Here is a 19,549-nt window from a genome sequence, read left to right as displayed (position 1 = left end):
CAAAGCACAACATTAATCTGATGGGCCAATTTATCCTGTTTTGTGACAATGTTCAGAACAAATGGCAGCCATCTTGAATATGATACATATCAGGAATTCTATTATTACTAGACCATAAACACAACCCATTAATCACAGTTCTTCCTTTATATACTCAACTAAAAAAGAAACACACAGTTAAATTATAAAAATGGCCTATGGTATTTTGGGAAATTTATACAAAACTTTATATTGATGTGAAGGGACAAGTCTCCTCTTTACAATAATGTAAAGGAAATGTCTGTGTGAAGTCACTCGTGTCGTCAGTAGGTACTCAAAGTGGGATACCTGTGAAAAACAAAACGACACTTCAGTACCTGGTGTGGGCATGGATTCTCCTACTCATTGAATTCATGAGAACAATAATTTGCCTTAAGGGAATGTTGTTCCATTCTTGTGTTAATGCTGCGATCAACTGGGCGCAGTTAGTTGGGGGATTTTGACGTTTCCTAATACGCCTGTCAAGCTCATCCCACAGATGTTCAATGGGAGACATGACAGAGCTATATGAGGGCCATTCCAGAGGCTGAACATTGTTTGCTGTGAGAAAATCAAGACAGACTCTGGCAACATATGATCAAGCATTGTCTTGCTGGAAAATTAGGCTATAACGTCTGAGAAGTAGAAGGACATATGGTTGAAGGATCTGGTCTCTGTATCGAATGGCATTGAGGTTTGGATCCAGGACCATGTATGGGGATTTTACTCCATGGAAGATGCCTCCCCAAACCCAAGCCATTACAGAAGCCCCACCAAATCTATTGCTTTCAACCATGCATGCATTGGCAAACACTCACCTTGTCTACGATATACTCTTTTTCTTCCGTCTGAGCGATACAGACAGAATCTAGACTCGTTTGTGTACATCACATGCTTTCTACGACGCATCCCAAACCCATTTAGACCATGTCTGTACATCCAGTCAAGAGAAATACTTGCTACTTCAGTGGTGTCAGATGTGGCCCGACATAAGGTCAGCATGCCATGATTCTCTCGGCACGCAAGCGGTTCCTGGCAGTTTGAGCACTAATGGGTTTGCCATAAGTACCTAAGGCATGCGAAGCAGTCTCTACAGCAGTCTTGAATCTGTTGTGCAAGTGCGACAATCGAATCGCCCTGTCTTGTTGTGCGGTCTTTACATGCAAACCGCCGATCCTGGGACATGTCATGTGACAGCAGTTTGGCTATGACCATCCATCAACATGGCAATTGCTCCACCTCTCTGAATTTGCATTAAGAGTTGCATTTCGGTCAAAGGCAAAATCAAAATTTCAACGTGGAGAATTAATGTGGCTGAACTTCGAGTATCTGTTGTAATTATTTGTTTGAAAAAATCTGGCTTGCCTTGATCACGCCACATGATTTGGACTAAAGAAGCTTACAAAATCAGACAATGACATTATCACCCTTGGCTGATTTTAGGGTAGATTCCATTATTTCTTAACAGCTAAGGTGTACTGCAGGGGGGACTTTGTGCATTTCTTTTTTTTGTTGAGTATTTGATGGGACAATAAACACAGCTTTTTAATTGGGAGTCCATACTTGGTATGATGGGATCATACACACAACCTATTAATTTGGGTCCATACTTGGTATGATTGGACTATACACATAACTTATCAATCAGAGTCTTTTAAGATGGCAGTTGTGTTGAATGTAACAATGGTATAAATTTTTCTCCTAAACAAGTACAGACAATGTGTGATTAGTTGTGTCTCTGGATTACCATAGACCCAGGAGATGTAGCACCAGCAGGAAATGTTCTAGATGATGACCAGTGTGGCGAGACATAACAAGTCCATCCACCATGAGAACTGATTGTAAATACCCAAGAAACAAACATTATCAGAGTAAAAAAATGTATTAAAAAAAGTTTTGAGTTAGTAACAACCAATAAATATTAATGGAAAATGTCCATGAACAAGTTTTAGTGAAAACAAAGATTATTTCTCTCTCATTCATCACATACACAAATTTACATACCGGTATTGTAATTTGTTTGGTATGATAAATACAAAATTCTGATTTTTGATGAACATTTTAAAATCTGTTGCCAATTCCCTTTTCTGTTTTAAGCATATATACCTGAAGCTAAAAAAATGACAAAAGATTCTTTAGACAACTAAATTCACCATAAGAGGCGTCTGTCCATTCATTATCAAAATAATCATATTAAAAAAGGGACATCATCTTAATATTTCGGGGATAACAAAAACGTCAAAGTGGAAAATATGAAAAGTTAAACTTGAAAAAAAAAAAAACATGAAAATTACGATATTTTGCAAAGGAAATCAATATGTCTCTTTGAACAACTCTTCCATCCTGAAATCTCTTGTACCAATCTACAGAAGAACAATCCCATACAGACACACAGTGTAATTTTCCCATACAGACCCTCAATATAAATCTCTCATCCCTCTCCTCCACTGAACTCTCCTAAACACGTGTATAAATTTCTCCCATACAGTAGAACATTAATCTTACTACTCCCTCACAGAGCTCTCCCATACAAATCCTCACTAGAAATAAAAATCATAATACCCTCAATTTTACATGAAGTAAACTAAAAATAAATCTTAAGTCAGCATTAGTTTTATAGAGGAGTTTCAAGCAAATAAGAATTTCAAAAGTTTAGGAGGAAAAAACCCAAATATGCAGTGAGATAGATAAAAGAATGAGTGATACAGATAATGTAGCACATTATCTCGCTGGTCTCCAATACATGTGGCTATGACAAGAACAGTGTATCTAAGCCAGCCATTGAGCTCTCAAGACACATTCAGAAAACAGCACTTTCCATTCTCAAACATGATGATGTTTGTATTCCATCAAGACATCATGTGATGACAACCACTTAAATAACACACAAAATAAACAAGTTGATGGCTATAGTCTGTTAGGTGTCAACTGCCTTTGGACTGATTTGTGTAGGGTAGTAAGTCTTTGGCGGGAAATCCATGTATTACTAATAGTATTATCACCATGGCAATGAAGGGAGCTAGCAACAACCACTGTAGGTCCTCCATCACAAGGGTGTTAAATCTGGGAAGAGAAAAACCATCATCAGTAAAAGTTATAGCTTTAATACAAGATTATGGTAACAGTGTTCACTTGTTTTTGTTACTAGTCTATAGCTTTTATCTCAGTTACTCCAACTTAACTATCGGGAAATCTGTACTGGGAGACCAAGAGGACCATAACTGACATTTGTTTCTTTATATTAACATTGAATTTCCTGCCTTGGCTTATGGCTAATTTTGGTAAGGAGTAGGTAACTGTAACAGGTGTTACCTATTTTTGGACAGTAAAATTCGAGCTCAATCCAACTGGTGAAAATTTGAAATAGGTGTTGCACCGGAAAACCATGATTGTGCAATCATATTGTAAAATGGCCTCTCTTGATGCCATATCAATGTTTTGACAAGGTCCAAAAATAAGAACACTTTATTGGCTACCTTTCCTTAACATTCCCACCAAATTTTAGCTCAATGGCACCTTTGGAACTGGAGAAAAGTTTGAAATATGTTTTTCAAGATGGCGGCAATTATGGCCATTTGGTCAGGATCATCTCAGGATCATTTCATGCAAGTCTGAGCTCAATCCCACTGATGGGTTTGAAATGTCAAAAGTTAACACACGTTGCACGACAGATGACGACGGATGACGACCGAGCATTATACTCTTGGCCTTGTAGGACAACACCCTCTTTCCCAGATCTCTAAATGATAAGTAATCTACATACCTTAATGGATAGGTATCCTGGAAAATCTGACCATGCTGATTAGTCATGATTACTGTCACATGACCAAGCCTTGGCTCTTCCCAAACTGGAACAATGACACTGTATTCTCCTGGTCGATCATATTCATCAGAAAACAGTAAATTGCTGCCGAAGTACACCTGGATTTAATTCAGAGAGAATAATCTAAAACAATATCACCACAGTTTGAACACAATTTTATCTTCACACCAAGGTTTTATATCCTGATTTTGTAAAAATATAGGAAATGAATCTTTATTGTATGTTGAGCCAGTGATCACTACAGTAGGTTGAATTAGTGGCAACTTTTACCATATTAGGACCACTTCAGTTTGTATATGCCGATCCATACCTACTAAATGTTTTTAATGGACTCAGTCAATATAAGTACCTTGATCTTGTAAGCATTGTTCGTGTTGCCTGTTGGATCAATTATCTCAAACTGTACAGTAAACTTTCCACCAGTTACCTCCCCTTCTGACTTTGTAAACCAGGTGACGTAGACACCAAGCTGTTGAGTACAGAGACCATATAATACTATAGTAATAATGTCTAAAAAATACACTATGTCATGATTATTACATCAATGCGATATTCTATAACATCAACCATATCATAAATATATCAATGTGATACTTTATTATGTCAAATCCTTCTTGTGTCAGTTTGGCTAACCAGACAATGCTGACAATCACTGATGGTAGTCTCATAGAATATGTTTTTTTTACATGAAAAAAATCTGAAAAGTTACATGGGTTTTTACCTATTCCTCAGACCCTCCCCCCTACCCCCAACCCCTCCCCCCAAAAAAAAATGCCTGCATTACAAGTAAATATCTACATTATATTCATATTAAGTATGTAATATGCATATGTGATATGAATCATCCTGCTCCAATTCAAACCTGATGAAGTTTAGAGTCTGATGTCATGATACCATGAGGTAAATATTTACAAAATCTGTTGAGAGATTCCACAGATATGACACTGATTTGAAACAGGAACAAGCATGATGTGAGGGGACGAAATGGGACACAATATGATGGGGGGGAACATTGGCAAAACTCTATATCCCTCCTAATAAAATGGCTGGGGCATAAAAACATGTACTCATCATATTTACCTTATTTTCTGCATATGAGAAGTCATTGGCTGATTTGATGTTGGACTGTAGAGATCGCAGGTGTGTTTCCCTTACATTGTCCTCATCTATTCTAGTAAATGGATCCTCCACTTCATTCTCTGAGCCAAGACAAATAATAGTTCCATCGTTTGTGGCAATTACAAGCTCCATCCCTTCAGCTTTGTCTACAAGATCATGTGACAAGATCTGAACCAATGATGATTCCCCGAGAGGGTATTGGGTCTTACAATCCAAAGTAGTTGATACAACATGTAAAGACCCATCATCGGTCAAGAATACCTGAAAAAGTCATACACATGATAAACATACCTGAAAAAGTCATACACATGATAAACAGTCCTGAAAAAGTCATACACATGATAAACAGTCCTGAAAAAGTCATACACATGATAAACAGTCCTGAAAAAGTCATACACATGATAAACAGTCCTGAAAAAGTCATACACATGATAAACAGTCCTGAAAAAGTCATACACATGATAAACAGTCCTGAAAAAGTCATACACATGATAAACAGTCCTGAAAAAGTCATACACATGATAAACAGTCCTGAAAAAGTCATACACATGATAAACAGTCCTGAAAAAGTCATACACATGATAAACAGTCCTGAAAAAGTCATACACATGATAAACAGTCAAGTTCTGTTTTATTACGTTTAGCACTACACTGTGTATATCTGATACAAGGTGTACTATATACTGGTAATATTAACAAAAATAGCACAAAATAAAATACCAAGTTATATTTTTACAGAGAAGATAACGAAATATATATATATGTCTAGTTCCCATGGACTAGCTGTACCTAGGATCAGCAGAAAATAATAGGACTGCCAAATCATTCTAAATGTATCCTATACATTCAATATTTGATGAAACATATTCTGTAAATTTAATTACTAAAACTTGGATGTCTTAGGGTGTTTTCCCAGGTTTTGTTATTACCATGTCTGGGGCAGAGTGAGTGGTAGACAACTTAGTTATAAGGATATCAGAGGTCAAAGTTCGTCCTGTTCTGATTGGCCAGCCTGGTAAGGTAGATCCATTCTTTCCATCCAGAGCAAAAATATTTCTAAATTATACAACAAAAAAGCACAATAAGAAATAATATAATTGTATTGTACAAGTACAAAGCAGTTATAACAGACTGAGAATTTAGAATTCAACACATCTACCTGTCAGAGGTCATGGTTCATACTCGGTTCTGTTATACACTTCTACCTGTCAGAGGTCATGGTTCATACTCCGTTCTGTTATACACTTCTACCTGTCAGAGGTCATGGTTCATACTCGGTTCTGTTATACACTTCTACCTGTCAGAGGTCATGGTTCATACTCGGTTCTGTTATACACTTCTACCTGTCAGAGGTAACAGTTCATACTCGGTTCTGTTATACACTTCTACCTGTCAGAGGTCATGGTTCATACTCGGTTCTGTTATACACTTCTACCTGTCAGAGGTAATGGTTCATACTCAGTTCTGTTATACACTTCTACCTGTCAGAGGTAACGGTTCATACTCGGTTCTGTTATACACTTCTACCTGTCAGAGGTCATGGTTCATACTCGGTTCTGTTATACACTTCTACCTGTCAGAGGTAATGGTTCATACTCAGTTCTGTTATACACTTCTACCTGTCAGAGGCCATGGTTCATACTCGGTTCTGTTATACACTTCTACCTGTCAAGAGGTAACGGTACATACTCGGTTCTGTTATATACTTCTACCTGTCAGAGGTAATGGTTCATACTCAGTTCTGTTATACACTTCTACCTGTCAGAGGTAACGGTACATACTCGGTTCTGTTATACACTTCTACCTGTCAGAGGTAATGGTTCATACTCAGTTCTGTTATACACTTCTACCTGTCAGAGGTAACGGTACATACTCGGTTCTGTTATACACATCTACCTGTCAGAGGTCATGGTTCATACTCGGTTCTGTTATACACTTCTACCTGTCAGAGGTAACGGTACATAACACTTCTACCTGGTTCATACTCAGTTCTGTTATACACTTCTACCTGTCAGAGGTCATGGTTCATACTCGGTTCTGTTATACACATCTACCTGTCAGAGGTCATGGTTCATACTCGGTTCTGTTAAACTCTAATCTTACCCATCATTGGTAGTGATGATGACATCTAGGGCCGTGTCTCCATTGAAGTTGTACAGACGACTGCCTGGAGATGAAGTACCTGATATTTCTGCCTCCCAGACAGTGTCTCCATCTACACTAAAACAAAGCACATTTCCACCAGTATCCACGACAACTATATCTAATCTGTCATCACCTGTAATGTCTGCCACGGTGATCTACAAAAGAGAAAGATCACTTTACTTTTTAGCCAATAACATTTCCTACCATCATACTGTCAAACTTGTATGAATCAAACTTTGATGATTTGAAATCCTGAAAGTTTTTGTCTGGTCCCCAATTTTATTCCTATGTATTATTACTAACTTATCCCCTTATGAATCAAAGTTTTATAAATTGAAGGTTTCGATGTATCAAAGTTTTTTTCACGGACCGTTAGCTATGATGACACCTCATGATTCGGGCAAAACATTTATTTGTGCTGTACAGGTATTTTCGCCCTGTGACAAAATTTCACACATTTCAACCAAGAGTGCTACTTGATAAAAATTGAATTGCTGACTTACAAGCCATGATATCTATCAAAGATAATGGGACGTTGTGTGATGTTCACTGATGCCATTGTGGTAATGACATTTATTTACGTCTAATTCACGGAATTTGGAAAACAATCGGAGGAAATCCTGTCACTTGTTGGATGATTTCACTCATTCCGAAAGCCTCACTTTTTAGGTTTAAGCATAAAAGCATGAGAAACACAGTGATCTATCTGTCATTCATGCCTTCTCGGACTGATTTAGACTAGCCATTGTCAGAACATTGGCAAACACCCTTATAATTTCTACGACCGAAGATGTGTGATGTTAGTGCTGTCGTTTCTGGACAGAATACATTATGATATTGATTTGCTTTCTTTTGAATTCATTAGTGCCTATAACGTTTATGCATCAGCCTTCAAATAATTACTGCAACATGTGAAGACCACTTTAATGCTGCGCGTCGTTTCTTTTAAAACCGACCCGTAAAATACATATACCATGTGACATGAAGGATCAATTTCTCATTAATTTCTATTTAAAGTTATGTTTTGTTCATGAATGAAAATATTTTGTTTAAAAATAAAAAAAAAAACAACTTTTCATTTACACTTGTGTTTTGGTATTTGTTGTTTGTTCAGGTAGAAATATTGTGTCATCAACTATATATAGTCATAAACACGAAAGCATCCATATAACCAACTTCAAAACATTTAAGTTTTATTATGTATAAAAAACAATTAATTTTTACTGTTTACTATTTTTTCTTGAATCAAAACTGATTTTCTTGTGAAACATCAATGAAAACAAGAAATCCCAGAGGGATCTTGCCACCCACCATTGTTTGATCTTTATATGCTCTTTGAAAGTTGAATCCCTTCTTTTCACTTCTCTGTTTTTGCTCTTAATGATAATCAATTTTACTATGCTTTTGCAGAAACAGCAATGATAATCTTTCATTCCAAATTCAAAATGGCCTGGAAGCTATTTTTTCCCTTCTGACCAGTCCCAAAATAAAACAGGCACAGTTCGGAACAAATGGGAACTTACATATGAAACTTGAGAAAGATCCATCCAATATTTCTCAAGCAATAGTGATTACAAAAATTGTTTATGGACAGACAGACGGACGCACAGACAACAAACAATCTGATGATGGTGGACTAAAAATTACAAATCACTCCGTGTAAGCAACATCCATCAACAGTTTATCACAATATATCACAGACCTGATTCATCAGGAACTACTTTACATACCTGATATCACAGACCTGATTCATCAGGAACTGGTGTACATACCTGATATCACAGACCTGATTCATACATACCTGATATCACAGACCTGATTCATCAGGAACTGGTGTACATACCTGATATCACAAACCTGATTCATCACGAACTGGTGTACATACCTGACCATGGACACTGTTGACTGTGATCGGCCAGCCCTTCCTCATGGCTCCTTGATGGTCAAATACATACACCCTTCCAGCTGATGTTCCCAGAACAACCTCTAGAGTACCACCTTCACTGTCAAGGTCAGCAACAGTTGGAGAGAACAGATTATAGGCCGGAAATACAGACACAACCTTGAAAAACAAAGATTACACACACATATATATATATACATTGTATCATTCATGATATATAGAAGATAGAGCTGGGTAAGCCTATTAGAAGTTGGATGATATTTCCTCAGTCCGCCTGGATACCCAGAACTATGCAGGGTGACAGGAGGATAAATAAGACTATTAAGATGTAGAATCACAATATTGATTGGCTTCTACTCTTTAATATACTTGATATATATTACACCACTTGTAATATAGTGATTCCAGAGAGTGAATCTGTATACTTTCAGGCTATAGTTATCATCAGTCGAAACACCCATTCTTACTACAGTTTCATTATAAATTTGTGAGGCGTCACAATAAGTTTTACCTGGGTAAGGTCCAGCACCTTCGTCCAGAGTGGGGTCAAAGATGTTAGGTTGACCACTGTAACACCAGCCACAACATATCGCTCTAACTCAGTGAAGTTGCTCATCTTGTGTTTCTCCAGCTGCTGAGGAAACCTGCACAGACATGATGTGGCTTCTATATGTACTAAGCATTCTTTCAAGGTTTCTCTATTCAATTACCCAATAGGATAAAGGACAACAAATGTAAAAAAATGTATTTCATGTGACAGAGGCACTGCAACTGTTTTATCAAATAAACAAATCATCTTTAAATAAACAAACATGTTTCATGGACAAGAAAGCATATATATACACAAAACTACATAATGATAGATTAACTGATCAATAGTGATTATTATTTCTGAATTATTTCTGTATAACTATTATTTAGAAGTTATTAACAATAAATTAAAACATATTAGAATAAAAAAGCCTGTCTGTTGCTACTTGTGTTGCCTGAATGACACAAATACAGGATACAAATTTGTATGTCCAAATCTCAGACCATCACACAACCTATTGGTGAAGCGCAACATTGAGAAAATAATTTCAACCTAATTCCAATCACCTGTCACTGTTACCTCAATATAACCTTACCTGTACTCCACACAGAAGTAGAACATTGGTATAACTAGTTCCTCCAGTCACCTGTCACTGTTACCTCAATATAACCTTACCTGTACTCCACACAGAAGTAGAACACTGGTATAACTAGTTCCTCCAGTCACCTGTCACTGTTACCTCAATATAACCTTACCTGTACTCCACACAGAAGTAGAACACTGGTATAACTAGTCACCTGTCACTGTTATCTCAATATAACCAGCCACCTGTCACTGTTACCTCAATATAACCTTACCTGTACCTCCTCCTCATACAGAAGTAGAACATTGGTATAACTAGTTCCTCCAGTCACCTGTCACTGTTACCTCAATATAACCTTACCTGTACTCCACACAGAAGTAGAACATTGGTATAACTAGTTCCTCCAGTCACCTGTCACTGTTATCTCAATATAACCTTACCTGTACTCGATACAGAAGTAGAACATTGGTATAACTAGTTCCTCCAGTCACCTGTCACTGTTACCTCAATATAACCTTACCTGTAGTCCTCCTCCTCATAGAAGTAGGACACTGGTATAACTAGTTCCTCCAGTCACCTGTCACTGTTACCTCTATACCTTACCTGTAGTCCTCCTCCTCATAGAAGTAGGACACTGGTATAACTAATTCCTCCAGTCGCCCGTCACTGTTCAGGTCAGCTAGTACAGGTGTAGACAGAATGTGGGGGTCCACAGCTATATAGTGGTCTTCCTGTGTGTAAGAAAACTCATATTTTGGTACAACCCTACATATTGTACACGTTAATCCCCCCCCAACACAAAATTTAAGTACATATTTCACTTTTTCATACTTTTTTCAATATGCAGGCCAGGGAGTTTAGAATATATCTACACATTTAATGAGTCAGTGCTCCTGATATTTTTTAACTAATAGGTAACTACCCTTACTTTTCAAACCTTAAGGATAAAATCTTATTTTTGCTATGCAAGTATATTTAGTTTCCAGTATGAAATAGGATTGTCATTCACTTACTTGTTCGATGTTTTTTAACCTAATAAATTGAAATGACTGTTGCTCTTTTATTCGAATGAATAACAAATTTTAATCAACATTGCTTCAGAGTGGGAAATAGTGTTGATATAATGCATTTTTGCAACAAAGTTAGAAACGTATTAAAACACAGTCTATGTGGAGCACTGATTAATATTTCTAAACTGCATTTACAAATTCCGGAGTGTGTAAAATATATCTGTACACTATGAGAGTATTTGTAAACTATAGTTGCACACTCTTAGAATATTTTTATCATGTTCCTGCACACTGTGAAAATATTTTTTTTTAATGTATTGCACCCTCTAGGACCAGCATATTTTAAAAATATACCTGAACACTCTTGGGATCAGTCTGGACATATCTGTTGATGTCGTTATGGTGAACAGATATCATGTCCAAGTACCAGGTTCTTGACACAAAAACTGGGGCAACCTGTCAAAAAATAAAACCATATTTTAACAGGCCAGATGTAAGACATATAGTGATGAACTAAACAATCCTTTCACACTGCCTCTGATGACAACAAGAAATTACCAAGAGAGAAATTGACTGTGGGTTGAACAATAAAAAATTAAAATTTCTTCACATTCACACATCTTTTGTGTCAGCTTCAACGAAAAGTAAATATATATTTCTCCATTATATCAATATTGCAAAAAGAAAAAGTTAATTTTATACATTTATCCTGGTCCTGCCACTGTCAGACACACCTAACACATAAAATTCTGCTGTATTTGGAAGTGATGGCAAAACAGCTGTATTTTGGAATGTGCATTATTTTGACCTAATTACTTTCTGATTTATTTAAATATTACATTTAAAATATGAATAACTATTTTAATAATCAATTTTATTTGTATTTTGTCAGGCATAATTCAGCCTTACATCAATATTAGGTTAACAAAGACTGAACAACAAATTGTTGAAGTTTCGATAATCTGCATTTTTAATAAACATTGTGGAATAAATAGAATGCACTTCTGTATATAGACAGTGTCTTAAAATATAAGCTTCATTTTGGCTGAGGTTAAAAAGACAAGAGAGGCTTACATCTGAAGACACTGACCATATATATTCTATATATTAATCAAAATTCATCAGCGAAGGCTTAACCTGATATCTCTTATGTTTAAGTCTAGATCCATCTGGTCGGTAAAACAGCAACTCGCCAGTAGACATGGTAAATAGGAGATCCAGCATTCCATCAGCATCAGCATCAAACTGAAAGTGAGGAAAATTTTAATAAATTACTCTACTGTTCATGTGATTTTTACATTAATTCCCTGCTCTTTTTCAAACTTAACATAAACCATAATATCCTCACTCTTAACTTCAACCCTAAAAGCTCACTATGACTTCAGCTCTGAAGCCCTAACTTTAACTGTAAGACCATTGCTCCAAACCATATCCCTAGATGGTAACTTGCCCTTGATATAATATGACAGAATTTCTTTTCTAAATGTATGTACCAGCCTTGACCCATCTATGACTGTATACAAAAAGGTGTTACCTCCCCTGAAAGGAGCACATTAGTGAGATCAAGATAAGCACGTTACATAATTTGACATGTCGAGAATGGATGATTTGGGTGGTTGGGTGGTGCAGTAGTAATGGCTTTCATCTAGCTGTCTGGGATTTGATTCACGGTACAAACATGAAAAGGTAAGTGGTCACCTACCCAACCAAGTGGGTTTTCCCCAGGTGCTCTGGTTTCCTCTCACAATAACACCCCTCGCACACTTACATCAACAAGAGTGATCAGTATAAGTTAAATATTAACTTTATGTTGTCGTAAAATAAATAAAGATTGTATAGACCCATGATTTGCCTATGGGAGTAACAAGTGTATAATTTTGCAACATTAATGTTATGATTAATAGAATGACATACAGTTCAATTTATCATTGTTTTTCTGAAACTACTGCATGGATCTTTCTCTCAATTCACATAGGTTCAACTACTTGAAACATGATTGTGTAGACTTTACCTGAAGCGGACTGGCGTATATGGAACTATCAAGGTTGAGAGCTGGCCACTTGGACTCTGACAAGACTTTTCCCGTCTTGGCATCAATGACGGACATACTTTCACTAAATGGTGTAGCAACAACATCCAAAGACCCATCTCCATTGACATCGGCTATCAACGGGGCGGAGGCAAAGGGAGAGTGAGCAAGCTCTGCAGTCCACAGCGTATTCAACGAATATCCACATCTGGAAAAATATTGGATTACAGATAAAATTCAAACATGATGATGGTCTTGCATATTATTTTGATTAACAAACTGGCAATGACACATTTGTCTTTTCCAAAAGGAAAAGACAACATGTAAGGAGAAGATAACTCACAAGCGAAATGTTGCATCCTGTAAAAATGTTATAATTGGATAAGGTAATCCATTTCAAAACACATTTTACAAGACAGTTAAGGTGGTGCAGTGTTTACAGTTCATAGTGACTTCCAACATATTTTTGTTATTGGAGAGTGAGGTAAAAAAAAAACACCTCTGTGCAATGTGAAAGGTATACATGTATTTCTAAAGTTTAACAAGGCTTTTTCTGTCTATTCCACAAGATTTTTTTTCCGAGCATACATATTAAGCAGACTCTTGAGAGTATGTTTTGACAGGTAAAACGAGTTTTCGCTCAAGAGAGTTTGAAGGGATTTGTCTATTACACACAAATTAAACCATTTTATTGTTCAACTTCTAAAATTGGCAAATGCAAACAATGGTAAAATGTAAGTCCGGTCATTAATCTAACATTACGTGACACAAACTCACTTTACTCCTGACAGGAAGAGCTGATACATTTATATGGTAATAAGTAACGTACTGTTGTGTAAAATCTGCCCATAACCTGATCGGTCGTTATCATGGCGGGGGAGGGGAGGGGGTAAAGAAACATCGCGTCTTTTATTGGAAGGTAAATCTGAATTACTTCCATGGATTTTGATTAAGTGACATTTGACATATACGACATAATGACAACAACTATTGTACTGTACTGTGTTTATAATAAACATCATTTATAGGCAGTGTGCTCTTGTTATCTTAACCGAGAACAATTTCGGTACGCGAGTAAGTCGAACGGATGCAAAAATAAAAGAATGTTGCTACCTCATTCTTTCATATCCATCAGCCTTCAGCTTCGATGCCAAATGTTCCTCTGCAATTACACCGAATAGAAGAAATGAACTGAAAAACACAATTCTACAAGGTTCCATGGCTTAGTTTGATGCAAGCGGCCATATTTGTCTGTCTAAAGCTAAAGCCAACCGCGGGTCTTAATCCGGAAAGCAGAAAAGGGCACACATATGGCCTATTCTCCCACTTTATAATGTAGGAACTTGGGTAGAATACAGTTTACTAGTTAGCTGTCAGTATCAATGAAACTAATAATCAATGTGCGTCATTAAAGTATCAATCCGTTAAAAGTGTATAAGTAAATCGGTCATATTTTCAATAAATGCAACTGTTGATATCCCGTATCGATATTCTGAACATTAAGGTATATCACTACAAATCATTTTTATCAAAATATCGAATTCTGGATGTAAAGAAATGTTTCTTGTATAAAAGCATGTTTATAAAGATTCGTTACTGATAATACATCTATGATATCATTATTTAGTTAAAAAGATTTAGATATCAGTAATTTCACATTGTGAAAGTATATTAAAACGACTTCTACTTTAAATGACGGTACTTATCTGAACGTCACAATAACACATAACTAAAATAACATTTTCTTTTGGAAACAATGGTAACCAATAAATATATTATATAACCTACATGATCAGGACCATCACAAAACATATAACATCAAAGTTTAGCTACTTTTTTTCCAGGAGTTTCCATTGTTTGGCCTAAAAATATGCCCCCCCCCCCCCACACACACACACACGCTGATCTCAAACTATTCCATTGCTTTTGCTAAATATCAATATTTTGATGCATTGCCCAACATATGTTTTTAAGACAATGCAAATTCAAATGTCTCATTCAGCACAATTTTAAGATTTGTGACGGTGAAGACACCATCCTTACGGTATGGAAAGCGTGTGTTGGTACTGATATTTGTGGTCATTGTAGACAATTGGACGACAGAATACAATTAATTATACATTTTGATTAAATTTAGAAATCTTATTTATCAACTTGTGGAACTAACACAATGTATGAAAAATAACAGGAAACAACAAACGTGTTTACATCGAATCAATAATAACAACAAAAATTGTTTACATACAAAGTACGTAAAAACTTTCTCATTGCCAAAATTCAATCTAAATCTAAATGTTTACAAATGTTAGTCCAAAGACCAGGATCTACTTGGAAATGACGTTTGGTTACTTGGGTGGGTTCTGGTGTCATTGTAATGACGCTAGAAAACATATACCAAATAACACCATCAATCAACGACCAAAAAACCCTGTTCTTTCCTATGCAGTGCATCGTTTTGACCTCAACTGAATCATGATCTATATCCTGTATAATGCCTGGATATGGTCTCCCATCATACTCAACAACAAACCACCTACCAAATTGATCCGGTTCTTGCAGTAACTGGATGAGCCCAGCTGAAGATATTGAGACTTCCACATGACAAGCCTGATTTTCAGCAGACCTGCCTTTGTCACTTCTAAAGGCTACCTCTTCTATATTGGTAGGACCTTCACTTACACGCTCTACCTCATTTTCTTCAGTAATGTGAACCTTTTTCAGCTCGAGACATTCGCATTCACGTGGCCTTTTGCAAAAGGCATCTTACCTTAATGGAGGATGTTCCCCGATCGCTTAAAACCTGATGCAGGGACATTGTACCGGGGACTGCTTTAACTGTACTTGGAATGGTGACATCGATTGCGTGAATAGCAGCATCGGGAATCATGTACAGTTTAACTGACAAATCAAGTTTGGATAGCTCATGAAAAAGAGCATCTGCATCGGTGATATCTTCACCATTCAACATGTACTCAAGAGATAAATAAACAGGGTGACATTATTTCCGATATCTTGTGATAGCGTTGTTAAAAAACAATGAAAAATGGTGAAGCAGCTCTTCAGGTTACAGGCCATCGCGATGATTATGCAAGGTCAAAGGACGTATTGTTACGCGTCTTAGGGAAACTGGGCGGGTTGCTGATAGACCTAAGTCTAGGCGTCCACATGTAAAGTCACAACGCCGGACAGGTTTATTCGTCTCGAGAATTTGCGTAATCGGCACCTTACTGCCACTGAATCTGCCCTTCGTACCATAGGTAATCATAACCGTCATGTTCATGCAAAAACTGTTAGGAAACGATTGCGGGAAGTTGGCCTGCGGGCACGTCACCCGTTTGTAGGTCTGCCCCCTTACCACTGCTCGTCGCCAGCGTCGTATGGCTCGGGTGGCGGTACATGCCCCCAGAATATTACCATGGAGACAGTGGAGGCGGGTCATGCTTACTGACGAGTCCCGGTTCACCCTGTTTCGAGCAGACGTTCGACGTCGTGTATATCGGCGTTTTGTACGTTTTGCCGATTGCTGCGTAGTAGAGACGGATAGGTTTGGAGTTGGATCTGTCGCGACTTTCTCACTAACAACAATATCCACCCACTGGACTGACCGCCATACCGCCCCGACCTATACCATATTGGGACCAGCTGGATAAACAGGTTCGACGACGCCAGTCTCCCCCTGTTACTCTGGCCCAACTTAGAGCAGCCCTCTTGGAAGAATAGGCCAACATCCCAATGAGGGGGATAAACTCACTCATGAATTCAATGAATAGGAGAATCAGGGCTGTGGAGAGAGCGAATTGGGGACATATCCGGTATTGACTAGCCAGCTTCTACAGTCAATTTCGATTTCAGATTACTGTGTTCTCTTACCCTTGCCTTACCAAATCACTTACCAGATACAATTCGTTCATTTTGCAGTTTCTTCTGTATGGAGTAATCTTCATTCTTACTTTAAATTATTGAACATTATATCCTCGACGTCTTGCCTAGAATCATCTTCAAAGTTTAACCTGCGTTTCTTTATCCATTGAGTATATATGAATGTTTAAGGTAAGTATACTCCATCCGAAGACGGGCAAGGACAACTTCGTTTGGTAGTTGTCTCATAGCACGGAGACCATTCACCGATGATAGGTTTTATGGAGCGCATTTTATTATCGGTATATTGATTTCATTCCTCCTGCCACTGAGCTTTTAAAATTGTTTGATAAATGGTTAAAAATCAGTAAAATGAATGGTCTTTGGTTCCTTTTGAAACAAATGTTTATAATTGGGATCAAATACAAGTGAAAAGACAGGATTTCAAGGATTTAACTTTAGTCGAATGGTGTATTGCAAAGCCAATTCATTTCGACGGCTATATAGTAATGGCTAGTTAGCCTGTACATAGAGGCTTGCTGTAGGTGTAGCCTTAAAAGCTCCGGAAGGGAGCCTCAGACCCTGGTGATGAACAGTGTCTAATTGGAGATATGAAGGTCTAGCAGATATACACACAATGGAACCGTGCTCTAATTTTGATCTAATAAGAGCTCTATAAAATTTTAGCAAAACTTTTCTACCAGCTCCCCAACCAATGTGGGACACTTCCTTGAGAATATTCAGTGTTTTAAGGCATTTGACGGTAATCTATTATATATGTGGAAGGAATGACAATTTCCCGTCGAATATTACACCTAGGAATTTGGTTTTTTCTACAACTGGAATGGTTACACCACAAAGAGAGAGATTTGGGTCGTCGAGCTGTCTCCGTCTCCGCATTTGACAAAAATGCATACAAACTGTTTTTGATTGTGAAAATTTAAATCCATTTTAAATATTTCTCAATGAGACAGAAAGACGTTCTAGCCTTGGTTACAGCATCAGCATCATACTCAGGACAGAAAGGTATTCTAGCCCTGGTTACAGCTTCAGCATCATACTCAGGACAGAAAGACATTCTAGCCCTGGTTACAGCTTCAGCATCATACTCAAGTCAGAAAGACGTTCTAGCCTTAGTTACAGCTTCAGCATCATACTCAAGACAGAAAGACATTCTATCACAGCTTCATCACCTTACAAGTCAGAAAGACATTCTAGCCTTAGTTACAGCTTCAGCATCATACTCAAGACAGAAAGACATTCTAGTCTTGGTTACAGCTTCATCACCTTACTCAAGACAGAAAGACGTTCTAGCCTTAGTTACAGCTTCAGCATCATACTCAAGACAGAAAGACATTCTAGTCTTGGTTACAGCTTCATCACCTTACTCAAGACAGAAAGACGTTCTAGTCTTGGTTACAGCTTCAGCATCATACTCAAGTCAGAAAGACGTTCTAGCCTTAGTTTTTTTTTTTAAAAAAAAATTTATTTTATTTTTCAAAGCATTTTAAACATACAGATAAGCAACCTTGCACACTCCACACATCAAAGTACTTGTACACCTCATGCATCCTATCATTGTATAGTCATCATCATCATCATCATCATCATCATCATTATTACTAGATATACAAGTACACAAACTTTCACACCCCCACATACCACAAAATGAGAGAAAAAAAAAATACGAAAATGTATTGAAATGGAGAGAGTAAATAATATGGAGAGAGAGAGAGAGAGAGAGAGAGAGAGAGAGAGAGAGAGAGAGAGAGAGAGAGAGAGAGAGAGAGAGAGAGAGAGAGAGAGAGGGAGAGAGGGAGAGGGAGAGAAAGAGAGATAGTTTACTGGGCTAGAGGTCAGATCTGATCATACTCAGTACAGAAAGACATTCTAGCCTTAGTTACAGCTTCAGCATCATACTCAGTACAGAAAGACATTCTAGCCTTGGTTACAGCTTCAGCATCATACTCAGGACAGAAAGACATTCTAGCCCTGGTTACAGCATCAGCATCATACTCAGTACAACAAGACATTCTAGCCCTGGTTACAGCTTCAGCATCATACTCAGTACAGAAAGACATTCTAGCCTTGGTTACAGCTTCAGCATCATACTCAGGACAGAAAGACATTCTAGCCCTGGTTACAGCATCAGCATCATACTCAGGACAGAAAGACATTCTAGCCTTGGTTACAGCATCAGCATCATACTCAAGACACAAAGACGTTCTAGTCTTTGAGCATCATCATCATACTCCCCCCTACACACACTCACATACACACACGGATATTAATATTAGTGAAGTGAGTGGTTCTGATTTTTCATTTAGTAAACATCAACTGTCATCTGACCCATATAAGGAAAATGATACTAAACATAGTAATTGTCTTTATATTTTATCCAATAATTATCGCTTTAAAAACTGCCGACAAAACGTTTCCAAAATCTGTTAGCTTATCTTCGCATCGAAGTTTGAGGAGGCATATAGTTTTGTTTGCTTTTCCGGGCTATTCCGATATTCGCCGAACTGT

General features: G+C 37.4%; 1 protein-coding gene across 1 annotated transcript; it reads right to left on the bottom strand.

Moving 5' to 3' along the window:
- Window positions 1-1,924: 1,924 nt before the first annotated feature.
- Window positions 1,925-14,382, bottom strand: LOC132550506 (uncharacterized). Its single transcript, XM_060214576.1, has 13 exons — window positions 14,276-14,382; window positions 13,145-13,370; window positions 12,271-12,378; window positions 11,488-11,589; window positions 10,727-10,854; window positions 9,520-9,652; window positions 8,991-9,167; window positions 7,064-7,260; window positions 5,890-6,016; window positions 4,922-5,221; window positions 4,191-4,310; window positions 3,782-3,939; window positions 1,925-3,081 (listed from the first exon to the last, which is right to left on the bottom strand). Exons 1-13 carry the CDS (start codon window positions 14,380-14,382, stop codon window positions 2,943-2,945), a joined length of 2,022 nt encoding a protein of 673 aa, XP_060070559.1. The 3' UTR covers window positions 1,925-2,942.
- Window positions 14,383-19,549: the final 5,167 nt, after the last annotated feature.

This window comes from Ylistrum balloti, unplaced genomic scaffold (genome assembly GCF_031769215.1).
Source record: "Ylistrum balloti isolate Yb309-2 unplaced genomic scaffold, AGI_CSIRO_Ybal_v1 Utg370126, whole genome shotgun sequence".
In the NCBI taxonomy this organism is placed as follows: domain Eukaryota; kingdom Metazoa; phylum Mollusca; class Bivalvia; order Pectinida; family Pectinidae; genus Ylistrum; species Ylistrum balloti.
This window is presented reverse-complemented; position numbering and strand designations above follow the sequence as displayed.